At 41.4% G+C, this 22442-nt stretch overlaps 1 protein-coding gene across 2 annotated transcripts in view; it reads left to right on the forward strand.

Moving 5' to 3' along the window:
- Nucleotides 1–630: 630 nt before the first annotated feature.
- Nucleotides 631–22442, forward strand: part of LOC100196496 (molybdenum cofactor biosynthesis protein 1) — a 64223-nt gene continuing 42411 nt past the window's right edge. The window contains exons 1-4 of one of the 2 annotated variants that reach the window (XM_082957631.1): nucleotides 631–992; nucleotides 7736–7871; nucleotides 9679–9846; nucleotides 18557–18721. In XM_082957631.1, the coding sequence (XP_082813757.1) occupies nucleotides 774–992; nucleotides 7736–7871; nucleotides 9679–9846; nucleotides 18557–18721 (688 nt within the window). In that variant the 5' untranslated portion in view covers nucleotides 631–773. The remainder of the gene's footprint in view (nucleotides 993–7735; nucleotides 7872–9678; nucleotides 9847–18556; nucleotides 18722–22442) is intronic. The other variant, XM_014126168.3, reaches the window with a different exon arrangement.

Consider the following 22442-nt stretch of genomic DNA (forward strand, 5'->3'; position numbering starts at 1 on the left):
TAAGCGTTGTCATAGAACGGCTTGATATAATCTGAATACGTTTTATGTATTTATTTCTAATAGGGCGGCAGCCAATTGTCAAAATGCCGCCCCAAATTCAAGTGGGGGCCTAATCAGGGGCCTAATCTTGCCTAATTAGCAGGGGCCTAATCTTGCCTAATGGGAGGGCCGGCCCTGTGTGTGACAATCAAATATTTGCAGACTGGAGAAGTATGGTGTTGAAGAATATGTCAATGGAAAATGTTGCAGCTGTGGTGGGGATCAAACTCCGGACTTCCTTGAGTGCCCTGTTAGGGTGAAAGAGGTCGAGGTGTCAAGGATCAGGGCAGTACAGCAGATTTCGCTAGGAAATGCCCAACCTCACAGGACTCTTCTGAGCCTATGTAGGGACCTGATTAAAATCTTTTCTCTTTTTTTGTAGAAAAGCAGGTTAATTTTGTTTAGTTCATACATTTTTTGGTAGTTTATATGATTAAAAAACATTTTTTTTTACCAATATTATTTCCTTTTTGGAATCCTTATTATCCACCCGCACAGTAGCTGGCGGAATGCACATCCAAGTGTGCGAACGCCATTATACCATAGAAGAAGAAGAACTACACTACCCAGAGGGTAGACGATTTAGACGATTGGCTGAAGCTGCCCACTCCCCCTTGAATGTGGTTACAGTAACTCCGTAGACGTTATGTGAGGCTTCGATATTATTAACCGTTTTTGTTTGGCACTTCTAGGACGATAAACAGATATTCCAACAGTTAATTTACATTTATAACATGGCTTTTCATGGTAGCAAGTGCTGCCACCGTATACTAGGCAAACATTACGATGTCAAGGCCCTGTCAACGCAGCACATGAAACTATTTGCACCAAGCTCAACACCGAAGTTGCGGCGGTGGTATTCCAGCGCTACACAAGAGGAAAATGAACTTGAACTCGTATCTCTTGCAAACTCAAGTGCAGCTGTCCCTGCAGCAAAAATTGGGACGACACAGGTAAGAAAGGCTAGCTATAAATATGTATAAACGCTGTGGCGTAACGTTACCGTAGTTTCGTATTTCTTTCTGTACATTTTTTGGGGGGTGGCAACAGCAAACTTCCTAGAGTTCAACACATTTTACCATAGGATTAAAAAAAAATTAATGGCAGTTTTATAGATAGTCTCAACCAATTCTACACATTTTGCAATGAGGCTGAGAGATTTTTGCATTTTTAAAGCTTATTTCCTGTAATAAAAAAAAATGCCATGGTTTATGACCAGTTCATATGCTATCTGGGGAAGGGGCGACCTCCAGGCGGCCCGACGTTAGCCCTTCCGCTGAAGCAATTCGGTTTACTTGAATGTAACCATAGCTGCCTGGTGGAGGCTGCCACAGTGCTCTTTGACATAAAAACGAGTTCCAGACACGTTCTAAGCAGTGTTTGGTAGGTTACTTTCTAAATGTAATCCGTTAAAGTTAGGCTACTAGTTACCTGTCCAAAATTGTAATCAGTAACAGTTACCCTAACTCAGTAATGTAATTATATTATTTTCCTCTTTAGAACAGTTTCCCAAACTCGGTGCATGTTTTGGTTTTTTCCCCTAGCACTACACAGCTGATTCAAATAATCATCAAGCTTTGATCATTTGAATCAGCTGTGTGGTGTTAGGGGAAAAAACTAAATGTGCATCCCATGGGGTCCCGGGGACCGAGTTTGGGAAACGCTGCATTAGTTGAAGACAAAAATAAATATTGCCAATTGAAAGATATCTGCAGTGCATTCGTATTTGCATTGACCCAACTCCCCCCTTTGTTTTTACACTGCTGCTAATCACTGTTTATTATCTGTGCATAGTCACTTTACCTCTACCTACATTAATAAATTACCTCAACCAACTTGGGGTGACAGGTAGCCTAGTGGTTAGTGTTGGGCCCGTAACCGAAAGGTTGCTGGATCGAATCCCCGAGCTGACAAAGTAAAAATCGGTCGTTCTGCGCCTGAACAAGGCCACTGTTCCCTGGTAGGCTGTGATTGTAAATAAGAATTTGTTTTTAACTGACTTGCCTAGTTAAATTATGGTACAACCCGCACATTGATTCGGTACCCCCTGTATATAGCCTCATTTTTGTTTTATTTTGTAACTTCAAAAAAAATCTCTATTTTTTTTTACTGTATTGTTGGTTAAGGGCTTGTAAGTAAGCATTTTACGGTAGGGTCTACACTTGTTGTATTTGGCGAATGTGACATAACATTTGATTTGGAAAGTATTCAGACCCCTTAGTTTTATTCAAATTTTGTTAATCTATTAAATTGTTTTTCCCATTTGATCAATCTATACACAATACCCGATAATGACAAAGCAAAAAAAGGTTTTTAGAAATGTTTGCTAATCTATGAAAACGGAAATATGACATTTACATAAGTCTAAAGACCTTTTACTCAGTACTTTGTTGAAGCACCTTTGGGACCGATTACAGCCTCAAGTCTTCTTGGGCATGATGCTACAGGCCTGGCACAGCTGTATTTAGGGAGTTTCTCCCATTCTTCTCTGCAGATCCTCTCAAGCTCTGTCAGGTTGGATGTGGAGGGAGGGGGGGGGTCTATGCACAGCTATTGTCAGGTCTGTCTAGAGATGTTCGATTGGGTTCAAGTCCGGGCTCTGGCTGGGCCACGCAAGGACATTCAGAGACTTGTCCCTGAAGCCACTCCTGCGTTGTCTTGGCTGTGTGCTTAGGGTCATTGCCCTGTTGGTAGGTGAACCATTAAGGATCTCAATGTACTTTGGTCCGTTCATCTTTGCCTCGATCCTGACTAGTGTCCCCAAACGCTGAGAAACATCCTCACAGGATGATGCTGCCTCTACCATGCTTCACCGTAGGGATGGTGCCAGGATTCCTCCAGACCTGACGCTTGGCATTCAGGCCAAATAGTTCAATCTTGGTTCCAGCAGACCTTAGAATCTTGTTTCTCATGGTCTTAGAGTCATTTAGGTGCCTTTTGGCAAACTCCAACGGGCTGTCATGTACCTTTTTACTAAGGAGTGGCTTCCATCTGGCCACTCTACCATAAAGGCCTGATGGTTGTCCTTCTGGAAGGTTCTCCCATCTCCACAGAAACTCTGGAGCTCTGTGAGTGACCATTGGATTCAAGGTCACCTCCCTGACCAAGGCCCCTCTCCCCCGATTGCTAAGTTTAGCCAGGCGGCCAGCTCTAGGAAGAGTCTTGGTGGTTCCAAACTAAATCCATTTAACAATGATGGAGGCAACTGTTCTTCGGGATCTTAAATGCTGCAGACATTTTTTTGTACCCTTCCCCAGATATGTGCCTCGACGCAATACTGTCTTGGAGCTCTACGGAAAATTCCTTCGACCTCATGGCTTGGTTTTTGCTCTGACATGCACTGCCAACTGTGGGACCTTTATAGATGGGTGTGTGCCTGTCCAAATCATGTCCAATCAATTGAACTTACCACAAGTGGACTCCAGTTGTAGAAATATCTCAAGAATAATCAATGGAAACGGGATATACCCGAGGTCAATTTTGAGTCTCATAACAAGGTCTGAATACTTATATAAATAAAGTATTTCAGTTTATTTTTATTTTTAATACATTAGCAAACATTTCTAAAGCTGTTTTCGCTTTGTCATTATGGGGTTTTGTGTGTAGATTGTGGATTTTGTTATTTATTTGAGAGTTTTTTAAAATTTATTTAATCATTTTTAGATTTAAGGTTGTAACGTAACAAAATGTGGAAAAAGGGAAGTGGTCCGGAATGCTTACCTTCTCTGTTTTTAACTACAGAAACAATTTCAGAACATCTGAGATGGTGGGTTTCATGGCATGCTGAAATTACATGGAATGACCCATCAATATTTTGTAGAAGAATAGCCTATTTCTAGACTAGTATTCGATATGCGTTGCGATAGTTTACTTTACAGTTATGCAATCTAGGTTTTCATTGAGACACATCTCGAGAACATAGACAATCACCAGAGATGCTATACCTGAAACCCGTAGTCAGATTTTGGTGTTATTGCTATGCACTCCTGCACATTTGCTGTTTTACTTCCACATAAAAACATAGGCCTTGATGTTTTACCTAAGTCTACCAGATTGCCTTGAACCTTGTTATTCCATACACACCTCTACACCTATGCTTATTTTTCCCCTATGAAAAATACACTACCATCAACTTGCCACTTGCTAGGTTGTCATTGTAAATAATTTGACCTGCCAGGTTAAGAATGTGAAATGTCAGAATAATAACAGAGTGAATGTTTTATTTCAGCATTTATTTTTTTCATGACATTCCCAGTGGGTCAGAAGTTTACATACACTTAATTAGTATTTGGTAGCATTGCATTTAAATTGTTTAACTTGGGTCAAATGTTTCAGGTAGCCTTCCACAAGCTTCCCACAATAAGTTGAGAATTTTGGCCCATTCCTCCTGACAAGGTTTGGTGTAACTGAGTCAGGTTTGTAGGCCTCTTTGCTCGAACACGCTTTTTCAGTTCTGCCCACAAATTTTCTATGGGATTGAGGTCAGGGCATTGTGACGGCCACTCCAATACTTTAACTTTGTTGTCCTTAAGCCATTTTGCCACAACCTTGGAAGTATGCTTGGGGTCATTATCCACTTGGAAGACTCATTTGCGACCCAGTTTTAACTTCCTGACTGATGTCTTGATATGTTGCTTTTATATATCCACATAATTTTCCTCCCTCATGATGCCATCTATTTTGTGAAGTGCACCAGTCCCTCCTGCAGCAAAGCACCCCTACAACATGATGCTGCCACCACCGTGCTTCACGTTTGGGATGGTGTTCTTCGGCTTGAAAGCCTCCCCCTTTTTCCTCCAACCATAACGATGGTTATTATGACCAAACAGTTCTATTTTTGTTTCATCAGACCAGAGGACATGTCTCCAAAAAGTACTATCTTTGTCCCCATGTACAGTTGCAAACCGTAGTCTGGCTTTTTTTATGGCTGGTTTTGTAGCTGTGGCTTCTTCCTTGTTGAGCAGTCTTTCAGGTTATGTCGGTATAGGACTCGTTTTACTGTGGATATAGATACTTTTGTACATGTTTCCTCCAGCATCTTCACAAGAGCCTTTGCTGCTGTTCTGGGATTGATTTGCAATTTTCACACCAAAGTACATTCATCTCTAGGAGGCAGAACGCGTCTCCTTCCTGAGTGGTATGACGGCTGTGTGGTCCCATGATGTTTATACTTGCGTACTATTGATTGTACAGATGAACGTGGTACCTTCAGGCATTTGGAAATTGCTCCCAAGGATGAACGAGCCTTGTGGAGGTTTACCATTTTTTTCTGAGGTCTTGGCTGATTTCTTTTGATTTTCCCGTGATGTCAAGTAAAGAGGCACTGAGTTTGAAGGTAGGCCTTGAAATACATCCACAGGTACCCCTCCAATTGACTCAAATGATGTAAATTAGCCTGTTGGAAGCTTCTAAAGCAATGGCATAATTTTCTGGAATTTTCCAAGCTTTTTAAAGGCACAGTCAACTTAGTGCATGTAAACTTCTGACCCACTGGAATTGTGATACAGTGAATGAAAGTGAAATAATCTGTCTGTAAACAATTGTTGAAAAAATGACTTCTGTCATGCACAAAGTAGATGTCCTCACCGACTTGCCAGAACTATAGTTTGTTAACAAGAAATTTGCTGAGTGGTTGAAAAACGAGTTTTAATGACTCCAACCTAAGTGTATGTAAACTTCCGACTTCAACTGTACATACACGCACACAGTACCAGTCAAAAGTTTGGACACCTACTCATTCCAGGTGCTTTCTTTATTTGTACTATTTTCTACATTGTGGAATAATAGTGAAGACATCAAAACTATGGAATCATGTAGTAACCAAAAAAAGTGTTCAACAAATCAAAATATATTTGAGATTCTTCAAGGTAGCCACCTTTTGCCTTGACAACAGCTTTGCACTCTTGGCATTCTCTCAACCAGCTTCATGAGGTAGCCACCTGGAATGCGTTTCAATTAACAGGTGTGCCATGTTAAGTTAATTTGTCATTTCTCTCCTTCTAAATATCATTGAGCCAATCGGTTGTGTTGTGACAAGGTAGGGGTGGTATACGGAAGATAGTCCTACTTGGTAAAAGACCAAGTCCATATTATGGCAAGAACAGTTCAAATAACCAAAGAAAAACGACAGTCCATCATTACTTTAAGACACAAAGGTCAGTCAATCCGGAAAATTTCAAGAACTTTGAACGTTTCTTCAAGTGCAGTCGCAAAAACCATCAAGCTCTATGATGAAACTGGCTTTTATGAGGACCGCCAAAGGAAAGGAAGACCCAGAGTTACCTCTGCTGCAGAGGATAAGTTCATTAGTGTTACTAGCCTCAAATTGCTGCCCAAATAAATGCTTCACAGATTTCAAGTAACAGACACATCTCAACATCAACTGTTCAGAAACTGATTTATGGTCGAATAGCTGCAAAGAAACCACTACTAAAGGACACCAAAAGGAATTAGAAACTTGCTTGGGCCAAGAAACACGTGCAATGGATATTAGACCGGTGGAAATCTGTGCTTTGGTCTGAGTCCAAATTTGAGATTTTGGGTTCCGACCGCTGTCTTTGTGAGACGCAGAGTAGGTGAATAATATTCTCCACATGTGTAGTTCCCACTGTGAAGCATGGAGGAGGTGTGGGGGTGCTTTGCTGGTGACACTGTCTATGAATATTTGGAATTCGAGGCACACTTAAACATTTTTAAAAAATGTTTTAGAAAATATAACCTTTTATTTAAATAGGAAAAGCCCATCATTGCTACCACAGCATTATGCAGCGATATGCCATCCAATCTGGTTTTCTCTTAGTGGGACTATAATTTGTTTTTAAACAGGACAATGACCCAACACACCTGACAGGCTGTGTAAGCACTATTTGACCAATTATTCTACAATGTAGAAAATAGTAAAATTAAATAAAAACTATTGAATGAGTAGGCGTGTCCAAACTTATGACTAGTACTGTGTGTATTAAATATATAAATGCACGCAAGGTTTGAAATTATTGTTTTAGTCAAATATTATGTCTGCTAAGGGCTTCTTGCGGTCAATTTAGTCTACAAATTATTTGTAATGTTCCTGACCATCTGCTGAATCTAGTTGATCCCTGATGTAGGCTCACTAGCCCACCTGCACTGTCTCTGTAAGCTTTTGGCTAGAGAGCACGTGCTAAGCACAGAGTTGGCACATTTGCTATTTTACGCAACAGTTTTGTCACAAAAAGAGTGGAGTTGAACTTGGTAGTTAAAACTTGACGAAAAAATACATTTTGTGTGCACTGTCATCACGTACTGATTTTATCCGAAACAAGTCACTTTGGTGGAAACGCACCACTGGTGAGAGTGCATCATTTCTTTATGCATATTTTTGAATATTCACATGAATCTGTCGCCAATTGGATTGAAAACTAGCTACTGTAAATAAGAATTTGTTCTTAATTGAGTTGCCCAGTTGATAAAAAAAAGCTATTTTTATCATTTGTGGCCCAAATACAATTCATGCCAATATACCCGATATTAGCATTTTATGCGTAAAAAAAAAAGAAAGTCCAAATCATCCTATAGTGTCTAAAATTGATTGTCAAGCTCAATGAAATAAGTCTACTTTAAGATTTGGACATGAAGCACGGAAAATGCTGGGTTGAGTAATTAACCCTCCCAAGAGGGTTGCTCACTGTTTATTTTGTCCTTTGTTGTGTATGTCCAGGAGCTGGCTGTACCAGTGGGCCAGAGGCAAAGGTTGAATGAGGAAGTTCTACCCTTCTCTGCCTTCCTGACAGACAACTTTGGCCGACGGCACAGCTACCTGCGCATTTCCCTGACGGAGAAATGTAACCTTCGCTGTAAGCACCATGATGAAGACTGCTTAAAGGCTATACAATCATTTTATTTTATTTTTTTACAATTATGAAACACTTTAACTGAAATTATTCCCTAATGGTGTGATTCATCGCTGTCACTGTAGTGGCTAAATTGTCCAATATAATTGTCCCAATACAATTTCCATCATAATCCTTTAGCCACAATGGAGGGTCGTGAAATGTAAGTCTTGATGCATACAAATCCAATGTCCAGAGTTTGATTCAAGTTGAAAACAATTTATTTGTTCTTCAGGTTACAAAAATGTAAAGAAAATCGAACAAAACAAATTCCTTCAATTCAAATTAAAGAAACAATTAGCGTGGTCTGGTATGTTTAAGCATGGTCAAAAGACTGGCTGACATTCCAGTCACACCCAATGGGCCTTGGAGCCTGTAGGCTTTTTAACTGTGTTCCCCTTCAGCCTGTAGAGGGGGTTACACACACTTCACAGATGATTAGTGGCAATCACACATACATACATTTGTTATCAATTTGATAACTGTCATGTTGTTCAGTAACATGACAGTTGTCAGTCAAGGTGATGGCATCCTTCCTGAAAGGTAACTTCAGGCTGTAATGGCTCTCCTGTAACTTGACAGAATCTTGTTAGTAAACCTTTTGTCTTCCACTGACGTTTACATTTTTCTCCTTGAAATCTGTGTTGTATTGATTTATCAACATCTCTTCCAGATCTGAAACAGAGATTATGTTAGCTGTAATGGTAGGACGGCTACTTTTGTCCTTATTGTTATGGCTTCTAAGGGGGCCATTGATTCCCCCCCCACCCCCCCTGTAGGATCCTCACACCATATGGTCCATTTTCACAGCTGTTAACCACCTCCCATGGTTCCATGAGTTCGGGAGCGTTTGTTCCTATCAACAGCTGTCTGAATCACATTGTGTCCTGATTGTGCCTATTCAGCTGAAACACTGAGCATGGTGTTTCCAACAGGCTCTGAGACGGCTTCTACCCCTAAGCTTTAAGACTGCTAAATAGTAAATTAATGGTAACCAAACTATCTGCACTGACCCTACGCATACTCACCACAGACACAGAGAGATACAGACCAACCAAATAGGTGTCCCCTTTTCCCTTTCCCATATACACACTCACACACTACATTGACACTCCCACACACATTCGCATACACAACACACACTTACTAATTTGCTATTCTGTTCTTTATTCTACTCTTATCATTGTCTGTCCTGATGCCTAGTCACTTTACCATGCCTTCATGTGCATATCTACCTCAAATACCTCTGTACATTTGATCTGGTAATGGTACTCCCAGTATATAGCTCAGCTCTTGTGCATTTTATTTGATTCCTCTTATTACTGATCCTTTCAGATCGAAGCAAGTGCCTAGTCTAGGGGCTAAGGTGTAGGAATACTTTTGCCATTCAACATTGGTTGCACTGTGAGGTAGTGGCAGTAGACATTTTCCTTGGCACTGGGAAAATGGTTTGCAATTTCCAATTAGATATGAAGGATAAATGATGAGGAATTATTTCTGTCTAAAGGACCATCCCCATTAGTGATGTTAACCAATGAAATCTCATTAAAAACCCTCTTATTTGACTCCTGTTGATGTTGCTTGTTCTTTTCGTTATTGTCGAGCTTTGTATCTCTTCTGCACGAGAACCTTTTGAGGTAGTTGTATAACAGCATTACCAAGCTAGCTTGTACATTGGTGCTGCTTTAGTGGGGGATACTAGCGATGAGGTTTGTTCTTGCCATTTATTTAGGTGCCAATAAATGTCTCCCTTGAATCTCTCCCCCTGCAGGTCAGTACTGTATGCCAGAAGAGGGGGTAAAGCTCACCCCTCGCTCTCAGCTCCTGTCTACTTCCGAGGTGCTGACCGTGGCCCAGTTGTTTGTACGAGAGGGTGTGGAGAAGATCCGCCTCACTGGGGGAGAACCCCTCATCCGACCAGACGTCCTGGACATCATCAGTGAGTGGGGCGTGGGTTGTGTTGATTAGGTCTCAAATGTGATAACTGCCCTTTCGGTGTGTCTGGCGTGCTAAAACGAATGCCCCCTTTTATTTGGGTAGAAAGCAGATTCGCTAATGTGCCTGATTTTAATATGCTAGTTTTGATCAAATTTATTAAAAGTTTACATCATAATGGTGCATTTCTCAGTTCATTCCCATGGGGACCCAATGGGTGTGCACATTATTGTTCCAGCCCAGCTCTAACAAACCTAATCAGCTCATTATCAAGTGTGTTAGCGCTGGGCTATAGCGCGGAAATAGCGGGAAATAGTTTCAGAAACTGTAATAGTTTATCCTGGAGTCAATTAAATGGTGTACACCGCCATGTTCAGTTGTAAACAAACTGTATATTGACCAGGTGAAAGCTATGATCACTTATTGATGTCACTTGTTAAATCTACTTCAATCAGTGTAGAGGAGACAGGTTAAATAAGGATTTTCAAGCCTTGCGATGTTGTCTAGGGCTGTCCCTGACAAAAAAAAAATCTTTGTCGACCGAAGGTTGTCTGTTTTTAAAACCTTTGTTTTTACATATATAGACCACAAGTGTTTTTAATAAAATCAACTATATGCATTGAGTTTTTTTTATGCTTTAAGCGCACTGTTTGATGAAAGAAGACACAATTGACTCGAGGGAGCCAGAGATCATGATAACCAGCAGGAAAAAAAAAACCTGACCCAACCATCCTCCTACTGCTCCTGCTGGCTTTCGCAGATTCTGCCACAAGGAGGAGTTGGCAACCTTATGTGGAATGCCAATTTATCTTACCATTTCTACTGATCTGCATGCCAGTTAAGGTTTTCATATACACATTTTTGTAGAACATTTTCATTTAATTTATTATAATGTCTTCGTATCTGAAAATCATTGTCATGTGGTTAATCAAGATTCTATCTAAATAAAAATTCTTGGGTGCGGTAATATTTTGTAAATTATTATTATTATTTTTTACTAGAATAATGCATTTTCTGAACACTCCTCAACATTAAGTAGATATTAAACCTAAGAAAACATATTTTCTCACCTCTGGCATTAAAGCCCTTTTTATTATTGTACATTTTTGTCTGATATGGACACCATTTATATCCAACCCGTCACAAACAATATGGAAGTTGTCTGAATATGATTATAAAAGATACTTGTTATAAAATCAACATTTACCTAATGCTCATGTCCCCCCCAAACAATTCAATTATTGTAAATATAAAATGTATGTACAATCTCAGAATTGTGCTGTATTAAACCCTGAAATGTCATTGTATGCAACCATTTAAAAAGGACATTAGATATATTTAGAGTAATCTGGTTTTTATTAACCAAACTGCAGTAAATATTAAAACACATCAGACATTAGGTTAATTAATAACATTCAACAGGTTTCATCAGAAAAGTTCAACGTCTCATCAAACTGTAGGACATTTTTCCAAGGGCATTTAGAATGCTAGAACAGCTGTAACTACAGCGCTAGTGTCAGCATGACTATCCTCCTTCTCAGGAGCACCATATTCATTAATTAATTCATGGTTTTCTTCCTGAGAGTCTGGCCCACACATATTCCGCCACGTGGAGGTTGCTGGTGGAGTCATCTCAAGGACTTTGTTGTCTTGAAGGCCAGAAAAATCTGTTTGGTCCTACACGATACATACATTTCACTTGTACACTCATTTCATCTCTGCCGAGGATGACGCATGGATAAAGGTCATCATATTCCACTACACACCACTGCCCAAGAAGACCTGGATTTCGTCCACAGGCTGTGGATTTTCTTAATTGTTCTGTTCTGGAGCAGCCAGGACCTTCTGCCTGAAACTGAAGTGCTGTGTGTTAAAGCCTGTACAGTTTAGGTCCTTCTTTGTTGAACAAAGGCAGCTGACATCATGAGACATCAGCTCACCAGGAGCATGGGTGACGACCTGGTGTATTCTCTTGGTGGAGGGCACTGCTTTTATCGGGCTTGGCATAATCTCCATCGCACTCGCTTCTTTCCTTTCCTTGTTATTTTTGTATGCTGTTCTCCACTATTTATGCTTCTGACGCTGGTCTCTCTCTCTCTCTGAAATCACTGATCTTTTTCCCTGCCTCAACATTTTTCTTTTCCATCTCTGACACTCTCAAGGTATTGTTCCCTATTTTCTGGGTCAGCATTTTGATGTGCTCGACAATGCCTTTGTCTTTCTGCTGTGGGTGCCATCATTCCCTAGATGTTTCAATGGATAACGTTAGATCAAAGATTCTTAGAATATATACACTATAATCCTTGAGTAATTTAGGATCTAGAGCGACTTAAACTTTGACTAAAGAACTGATTGGCCCTCTACGGTTTTTAATGTAATGTTAAGTCTCTTGGGTGTTACGCTTTAATTGAAAGTTGTGACTGGGTACCATTTGAACTAATGTACATCTCTTAAATTGGCTGGATATAACCTGAAGTTAAGAGCCTTGCCCAACTCTCCTACCATTAGGGTACCTGCCTTAAAATATATTTTTTGTTCACACGGAACACATTACATCATGTTTCATAAGTGAATATAAACAATATATAATGTATAATATACTGCTCAAGAAAATAAAGGGAACACTTAAACAACACATCCTAGATCTGAATGAAAGAAATAATCTTATTAAATACTTTTTTCTTTACATAGTTGAATGTGCTGACAACAAAATCACACAAAAATAATCAATGGAAATCCAATTTATCAACCCATGGAGGTCTGGATTTGGAGTCACACTCAAAATTGAAGTGGAAAACCACACTACAGGCTCATCCAACTTTGATGTAATGTCCTTAATAACCTCTTACATCCAGATGTTCCGCTAGCGGAACACCGCTCCAATATCCAATGATAGGGCGTGGCGCGAATTACAAATTCCTCGAAAATCCGAACATATGACTATTTTACACCATTTTAAAGACAAGACTCTCCTTTATCTAACCACACTGTCTGATTTTCAAAAAGGCTTTACAATGAAAGCAAAACATTAGATTATGTCAGGAGAGTACCCAGCCAGAAATAATCAGACACCCATTTTTAAAGCTAGCATATAATGTCACAAAAACCAAAACCACAGCTAAATGCAGCACTAACCTTTGATGATCTTCATCAGATGACACTCCTAGGACATTATGTTATACAATACATGCATGTTTTGTTCAATCAAGTTCATATTTATATCAAAAACCAGCTTTTTACATTAGCATGTGACGTTCAGAACTAGCATTCCCACCGAACACTTCCGGTGAATTTACTAAATTACTCACGATAAACGTTCACAAAAAACATAACAATTATTTTAAGAATTATAGATACAGAACTCCTTTATGCAATCGCGGTGTCCGATTTTAAAATAGCTTTTCGGTGAAAGCACATTTTGCAATATTCTGAGTAGATAGCCCGGCCATCACAGGCTAGCTATTTTGACACCCACCAAGTTTGGTACTCACCAAACTCAGATTTACTATAAGAAAAATTGGATTACCTTTGCTGTTCTTCGTCTGAATGCACTCCCAGGAATTCTACTTCAACAACAAATGTTGGTTTGGTTCCAAATAATCCATAGTTGTATCCAAATAGCGGCGTTTTGTTCGTGCGTTCAAGACACTATCCGAAGGGTGACGCGCCCGGCACGTTTCGTGACAAAGAAATTCAAAATATTCCATTACCGTACTTCGAAGCATGTCAAACGCTGTTTAAAATCAATTTTCATGCTATTTTTCTCTTAAAAGAGCGATAATATTCAGACCGGGAGTCGTTGTTTTCGTTCAAAGACTGAAAATGTAAAATGGACTTTTCATGCGCCAGTCTCATTGTTCTCAGATCGACCACTATCCAAATGCGCTACTGTTTTTCAGCCATGGACTGCAGAGTCATCATTCAACGTTCTGGCGCCTTCTGAGAGCCTATGGGAGCCTTAGAAAGTGTCACGTTACAGCAGAGATCCTCTGTTTTCAATAAAGAGGCTAAAGAAGGCCAAGAAATGGTCAGAGGGCACTTCCTGTTTGGAATCTTCTCAGGTTTTGGCCTGCCATATGAGTTCTGTTATACTCACAGACACCATTCAAACAGTTTTAGAAACTTTAGGGTGTTTTCTATCCAAATCAAACAATTATATGCATATTCTAGTTTCTGGGCAGGTGTAATAAACAGATTAAATCGGGTACGTTTTTTTATCTGGCCGTGAAAATACTGCCCACTATCCATAACAGGTTAAAACGAGTCAAAATGAGGCTCAGTAGTGTGTGTGGCCTCCATGTGGCTGTATGACCTCCCTACAACGCCTGGGCATGCTCCTAACTCCTGGACAGTCTGTGGTGCAACGTGGCGTTGGTGGATGGAGCGAGACATGATGTCCCAGATGTGCTCAATTGGATTCAGGTCTGGGGAATGGGCGGGCCAGTCCATAGCATCAATGCCTTCCTCTTGCAGGAACTGCTGACACACTCCAGCCACATGAGGTCTAACATTGTCTTGCATTAGGAGGAACCCAGTGCCAACCGCACCAGCATATGGTCTCACAAGGGGTCTGAGGATCTCATCTCGGTACCTAATGGCAGTCAGGCTACCTCTGGCGAGCACATGGAGGGCTGTGCGGCCCCCCCAAAGAAATGCCACCCCACACCATGACTGACCCACCGCCAAACCGGTCATGCTGGAGGATGTTGCAGGCAGCAGAACGTTCTCCACGGCATCTCCAGACTCTGTCACGTGCTCAGTGTGAACCTGCTTTCATCTGTCAAGAGCACAGGGCGCCAGTGGCGAATTTTCCAATCTTGGTGTTCTCTGGCAAATGTCAAACGTCCTGCACGGTGTTGGGCTGTAAGCACAACCCCCACCTGTGGACGTCGGGCCCTCCTCCCACCCTCATGGAGTCTGTTTCTGACCGTTTGAGCAGACACATGCTCATTTGTGGCCTGCTGGAGGTCATTTTGCAGGGCTCTGGCAGTGCTCCTCCTTGCACAAAGCCGGAGGTAGCGGTCCTACTGCTGGGTTGTTGCCCTCCTACGTCTCCTGATGTACTGGCCTGTCTCCTGGTAGCGCCTCCATGCTCTGGACACTACGCTGACAGACACAGCAAACCTTCTTGCCACAGCTCGCATTGATGTGCCATTCTGGATGAGCTGCACTACCTGAGCCACTTGTGTGGGTTGTAGACTCCGTCTCATGCTACCACTAGAGTGAAAGCACCGCCAGCATTCAAAAGTGACCAAAACATCAGCCAGGAAGCATAGGAACTGAGAAGTGGTCTGTGGTCCCCACCTGCAGAACCACTCCTTTATTGGGGGTGTCTTGATAATTGCCTATAATTTCCACCTGTTGTCTATTTCATTTGCACAACAGCATGTGAAATTTATTGTCAATCAGTGTTGCTTCCTAAGTGGACAGTTTGATTTCACAGAAGTGTGATTGACTTGGAGTTACTTTGTTGTTTAAGTGTTCCCTTTATTTTTTTGAGCAGTGTATATTGAATAATTAATATGTTTAGATGCAATATTCATAAATAAAGTAAATAAGTGGGACTGGGTTGTTTTTTGCCCTCTGGTCATGTGGTGAAGGACAGGAGACCACATGGTGTGCATGAAGTTAATAGATTGTATATTTTTATGGGTTTAAAGTGTAATTTTAATAAGTACTAGTTTTACATCTTTATTTCATGTAACAGTGTTGAGTTGGTCAGCTCGACAATCCCCACCTCACTTAAAACCAAAAAAAAATACAGAAATGAGATTACTTGCCTGTTTCTGTACCATGCAGTTGAAAATTGTTGAATGATGTCACTTCCTGTTAATGATTTCACATAAGGGTGGACTGACCAATTTTTTTTTGGCGTGACGGGGTTGAGTGTAGACTGAGGGACAGCTAAATTGTGTTATTTTAATCAATAATCATGCATTTTTTTGATAAAAATATTTTCTCAACAAAAGAACACATGTTTGCATTAATGGCAAAAGTTATGTGCACATTTTAATATTAATTTCCCAATAAAAAATGAAGTGAAACGCCTGGGGGACATGACAAAATTCTTAGTGTCAGTAAAGAATATTTTTTAATTAAAGTTTAAATTAATGCTATATTTATTTCAATTCATTATACTGAACCTTTCAATGTATATACAAAGTCTTAAACCACTCAAGTGTCGCTTCAGCAGTATGCTAAGGGTCATTGTCCTGCTGGAAGGTGAACCTCCGTCCCAGTCTCAAATCTCTGGAAGACTGAAACGGGTTTCCCTCAAGAATGTCCTTGTATTTAGCGCCATCCTTCAATTCTAACCAGTTTCCCAGTCCCTGCCAATGGGAAAACATCCCCACAGCATGATGCTGCCACCACCATGCTTCACTGTGGGGATAGTGTTCTCGGGGGGATGAGAGGTGTTGGGTTTGTGCCAGACATGGCGTTTCCTTGATGGACAAAATGCTCCAATTTTAGTCTCATCTGACCAGAGTACCTTCTTCCATATATTTGGGGAGTCTCCCACATGCCTTTTGGCGAACACCAAACGTGTTTGCTTATTTTTTTTCTTTTAAACAATGGCTTTTTTTCTGGCCGCTCTTCCGTATAGCCCAGCTCTGTGGAGTGTACGACTTAAAGTGGTCCTATGGACAGATACTCCAATCTCCGCTGTGGAGCTTTGCAGCTCCTTCAGGGTTATCTTTGGTCTTTTTGTTGCCTCTGATTAATGCCCTCCAAGCCTGGTCTGTGAGTTTTGGTGGGTGGCCCTCTCTTGGCAGGTTTGTTGTGGTGCCATATTCTTTTCGTTTTTTAATAATGGATTTAATGGTGCTCAGTGGGATGTTCAAAGTTTTGGATATTTTTTTATAACCTAACCATGATATGTACTTCTCCACAACTTTGTCCCTGACCTGTTTGGAGAGCTCCTTGGTCTTCATGGTGCCACTTGCTTGGTGGTACCCCTTGCTTAGTGGTGTTGCAGACTCTGGGGCCTTTCAGAACAGGTGTGTGTGTGTGTGTGTGTGTGTGTGTGTGTGTGTGTGTGTGTGTGTGTGTGTGTGTGTGTGTGTGTGTGTATTATAAGATAATTTGACACTTAGATTGCACACAGGTGGACTTTATTTAACTAATTGTGACTTCTGAAGGTAATTGGTTGCACCAGATCTTATTTAGGGGCTTCATAGTAAAAGGGGTGAATACATATGTATGCACCACTTTTCCTTTATTTAATTTTTTATATATTTTTTGTATGTCCATTACATGACATCCAAGTAAAAATATACTTATATTACAGGTTGTAATGAAACAAAATAGGAAAAACGCAAAGGGGATGAGTACTTTTGGAAGGCCATGCCTGCCGATATTGTTCTTTTCTGACCATATTATATTTCAAAACTAGCGCTTTGATTACAAAATAGATCAGATGGTGTACCACTTGCAAGGCACAGCTGAGCATAAATTGAAATCATTTGGAAATAATTCACTTTTTTTTTTACTGGACTGATGGTAGGTACCTGCATCTGATGGTCATGGGGCTTTCAAGACAACTGGGAAGTTGGAAAGAACCAGGTGAAATTATAAACCTCTGTTTTTCTCCTGCAGTTTTATCAGTTTCTGTATAATTTTTTGCTAGAAGGAGGAATAACTTCCTCCTAAATGGCAAGAACCAATAGCTATGATTGTGACTTAAAGTGAATGTAGTTACATTGGTCTGTGGACTGATCTAAGATTTTGTATAATCTTCAGTTATATATGATTCATAAGTCAACTCCCCTTGCAGGCGAGAGAGACTTGTAAGTGTTTTGGATAGACAAGGCTCATGACTGTCTCACTCTCTGCATGCTTTAAACTTAATGAAGCATGAGGGGGGAATGGATAAACTATGCAATGACTGTGTATTGTATCTTGTGATATGATAGCCTACCATTGCTGTTACCGACCAATCATAACTCTGTTGAGGTGTTCACATTGGGCAGAATCATTATCCAAGATACACATTCATTGATACAGGATTTACACAATAATTCCCCAATTTAGAATTTTGTCTATGGTTGGTCGTTTTGAGTTGTTAGAGGTGCTATTTAGTAGATGTCATAACGGTAGGCATTGGAATCCATTTATTTTCCATGAGGTTTGTGGGGGACAGTGCATCTGCAGGATGTCATCAAGGGGAAGGCCTAAAGGGAAATTGCACAACAGAAGCCGAACCACGTCATGGCGAAAAAGCAAATTGAACGTGTCTAAACTGGATGTTCCGGTAGGGATGGCGTCCATGTGGACACAGCTCACCAGTGGTCATGTGCTGATCAGACGCGTGACCTTTCCGATTGGCACCGTGACATCAGCAGACATGTCTACGGGCACTTTTCTTTTGAGGTCAAAGGTCATCCCAGGGTATCTAAGGAAGTGTTGAGTGAAGTTGCTCCTAGATGCTAATCTGGGGTCAGTTTTGCATTTCCCCACTCCTGTTTATGGTTAGAATTGGGGGAAGGGAAGCTGATCCTAGAAACTTTACACTGGAGTGTCTGAAGTCTCCGTGGGTGTGTGAAGTGGGGCTTTGTGGTTGATGATCTTGCAAATGATCCCCATCTTGTGATATGCATGCTTAGCCAGTCACACCCACTTACTTTGTAGTCAACAGAGTTCAATTCAACCAGGAATTGTATGCCTTTTGTCACTGTCAGTTTATCATCTCTCTGTTTGTCCATCTGTCTGTCCAGCGGAGCTGAGGAAGTTGGAGGGCCTGAAGACCATCGCTGTGACCACCAACGGTATGAACCTGGCGAGGCTGCTGCCTAAACTGAAGGAGGCTGGTCTGGACCTGCTCAACATCAGCCTGGACACCCTGGTGCCGGCTAAGTTTGAGTTCATCGTCCGGCGGAAAGGTAACCCACCTTCCTTACCCATAACCTACAGTAACCTACAGCCTGGTAGCCATTTTGTGCCAAAACGAACATAGTTGTGGAAGGAGCCAATGTGTGCTCAGCACCTATTTCAGCGACTGGAGCAAATGTTAGGATTGACAGAGGGGCAGAGCTCAGGGAGGCAGGTTCCTGGGAGGCAGGGACAGATGGACTAGACAGGCTGAGGAATGAGAGCAGCAGCACACAGGAAAAGGGAAGTCGGAGCCAAACCTCTTACAGTACACTGGGCTTTCACTGTTGGGCTGACTGGTTTCATTGTCCAGAGGGATATAGAAGATATGGGAAAGCTGTTCTTCCGGTATATCTCTGTCTCCAAATGAGGTAAATGTATGTTGTATTAAAAACTCATCAAGTTCAGAGTAGGGATGAAGTTACTTTACTGTTGTGTGCTTGCTTTTTTTTCTGGAATTACTGTTAGGGCTACACATACTTAAAGTGAATTAGTAAAGTATGAAATGAGGGACACACAACAACACATTCACCATGGACAATTTAGGGTTTATTGATAAGATATAAAGGGAAGTGCACAACAAAAAAGCATTACATTTTCCGTGCACATTTTGAAAACTCAACGGTTGAGCCATATTGTATTGACCTGTAAGATTTTCCTACATGACACCCAAATATGGTAATGCCCCCATCAGTGTACAGCAGGAACTTGAAATTCCTCAACTTGATTTGCAAATACTTTTCATTGATAATGATTAGCTTCCTGTTTCAAAAGTGCCAAAAACCTCCTACAGCATGTCAGTAAAAGCCCTACCTCTTATAGTCAGTGCCTTTCAAAATCCCATTTGAAAACACAACTTAGCTAAAACCAAGGTGTGGGCCAAATTAGCCATTTCACTTGAATCCTCCTGTTGAACACCCATTAAACTGGAATATGGAGCTTTCAGGTAGAAGCGACTGCCCTTCCAATTAGAATCAATGGAATGGAAACAACCTAGCCTTCACGTTTCCTCTGCGGGATTGTCTGAATCAAAACACAGGAAGAGACATTGATATCTCCGGTAGCGCTGACCTTAGTAGTGTACGTTTCAACTGAAATGACACGAGCCTACCAAACGACCTAAACTACTTCTATGCTCACGTTGAGGAAAATAACACTGAAACATGCATGAGAGCACCAGCTGTTCTGGAAGACTGTGCGATCACGCTCTCCGCAGCCGATGTGAGTAAGACCTTTAACCACGTCAACATTCACAAGGCTGCAGGGCCAGACGGATTACCAGGGCGTGTACTGCGAGAATGTGCTGACCAACTGGCAAGTGTCTTCACTGACATTTTCAACCTCTCCCTGTCCGAGTCTGTAATACCAACATGTTTTAACCTGTTGGGGATAGGGGGCAGTATTTGCACAGCCGGATAAAAAACGTACCCGATTTAATCTGGTTACTACTCCTGCCCAGTAACTAGAATATGCATATAATTATTGGCTTTGGATAGAAAACACCCTAAAGTTTCTAAAACTGTTTGAATGGTGTCTGTGAGTATAACAGAACTCATATGGCAGGCAAAAACCTGAGAAGATTCCATGCAGGAAGTGGCCTGTCTGACCATTCCTTCAGCTTCTTGACTCTGTTTGTTTATTGAAGACTGAGGATCTTTGCTGTAACGTGACACTTCCTACGGCTCCCATAGGCTCTCAGAAGGCGGGAAAAAGCTGAATGATGTAATTCCAGCCCCAGGCTGAAACACATTAGCGCTTTTGGCAAGTGCTCTATCAGAGGACAATGGGCTGAGGCGCGTGCATGAGTCGACCCCATGTTTTTATTTTTGTTCGTCTCTGAACCTAAACACAGATTCCCGGTCGGAATATTATTGCTTTTTTTACGAGAAAAATGGCATAAAAATAGATTTTAAACAGCGGTTGACATGCTTCGAAGTACGGTAATGGAATATTTAGAATTTTTTTGTCACGAAATGCGTCGTGCCGGTAACCCTTATTTACCCTTTCGGATAGTGTCTTGAACGCACGAACAAAACGCCGCTATTTGGATATAACTATGGATTATTTGGGACCAAACCAACATTTGTTATTGAAGTAGAAGTCCTGGGAGTGCATTCTGACGAAGAACACCAAAGGTAATAACATTTTTCTTATAGTAAATCTGACTTTGGTGAGTACTAAACTTGCTGGGTGTCTAAATAGCTAGCCCTGTGATGCCGGGCTATCTACTGAGAATATTGCAAAATGTGCTTTCACCGAAAAGCTATTTTAAAATCGGACATATCGAGTGCATAGAGGAGTTCTGTATCTATAATTCTTAAAATAATTTATGCTTTTTGTGAAAGTTTATCGTGAGTAATTTAGTAAATGTTTAGTAAATTCACCGGAAGTATGCTAGTTCTGAACGTCACATGCTAATGTAAAAAGCTGTTTTTTGATATAAATATGAACTTGATTGAACAAAACATGCATGTATTGTATAACATAATGTCCTAGGTGTGTCATCTGATGAAGATCATCAAAGGTTAGTGCTGCATTTAGCTGTCTTCTGGGTTTTTGTGACATTATATGCTAGCTTGAAAAATGGGTGTCTGATTATTTCTGGCTGGGTACTCTGCTGACATAATCTAATGTTTTGCTTTCGTTGTAAAGCCTTTTTGAAATCGGACAGTGTGGTTAGATTAACGAGAGTCTTGTCTTTAAAATGGTGTAAAATAGTCATATGTTTGAGAAATTGAAGTAATAGCATTTCTAAGGTATTTGAATAACGCGCCACAGGATTCCACTGGCTGTTACGTAGGTGGGACGATTTCGTCCCGCCGACCCTAGAGAGGTTAAGCAGACCACCATAGTCCCTGTGCCCAAGAACACCAAGGTAACCTGCCTAAATGACAACGACCCGTAGCACTCACGTCTGTAGCCATGAAGTGCTTTGAAAGGCTGGTCATGGCTCACATCAACATCATTATCCCAGAAACCCTAGACTCACTCCAATTTGCATACCGCCCCAACAGATCCACAGATGATGCAATCTCTATTGCACTCCACACTGCCCTTTCCCACCTGGACGAAAGGAACACCTATGTGAGATTGCTATTCATTGACTACAGCTCAGCGTTCAACACCATAGTGCTCTCAAAGCTCATCACTAATCTATGGACCCTGGGACAAACACCTCCCTCTGCAACTGGATCCTGGACTTCCTGAATGGCCGACCCCAGGTGGTAAGGGTAGGTAACAACACAGCCGCCACGCTGATCCACAACACAGGCGCCTCTCAGGGGTGCGTGCTCAGTCCCCTCCTGTACTCCCTGTTCACTCATGACTGCATGGCCAGGCATGACTCCAACACCATCATTAAGTTTGCCGATGACACAACAGTGGTAGGCCTGATCACACACAACAATGATACAGCCTATAGGGAGAAGGTCAGAGACCAGGCCGTGTGGTGCCAGGACAACAACCTCTCAACGTGATCAAGACAAAGGAGATGATTGTGGACTACAGGAAAAAGAGGACCGAGGACGGGGCTGCTGTGGAGCAGGTTGAGAGCTTCGAGTTCCTTGGTGTCCACATCACCAACAAACTAACATGGTCCAAACACACCAAGACAGTTGTGAAGAGGGCACGACAAAACCTATTCCCCCTCACGAGACTGAAAAGATTTGGCATGGGTCCTCAGATCCTCAAAAGGTTCTACAGCTGCACCATCGAGAGCATCCTGACTGGTTG

Source organism: Salmo salar, chromosome 11 (assembly GCF_965601325.2).
Source record: "Salmo salar chromosome 11, fSalSal1, whole genome shotgun sequence".
NCBI classification, from domain to species: Eukaryota; Metazoa; Chordata; class Actinopteri; order Salmoniformes; family Salmonidae; genus Salmo; species Salmo salar.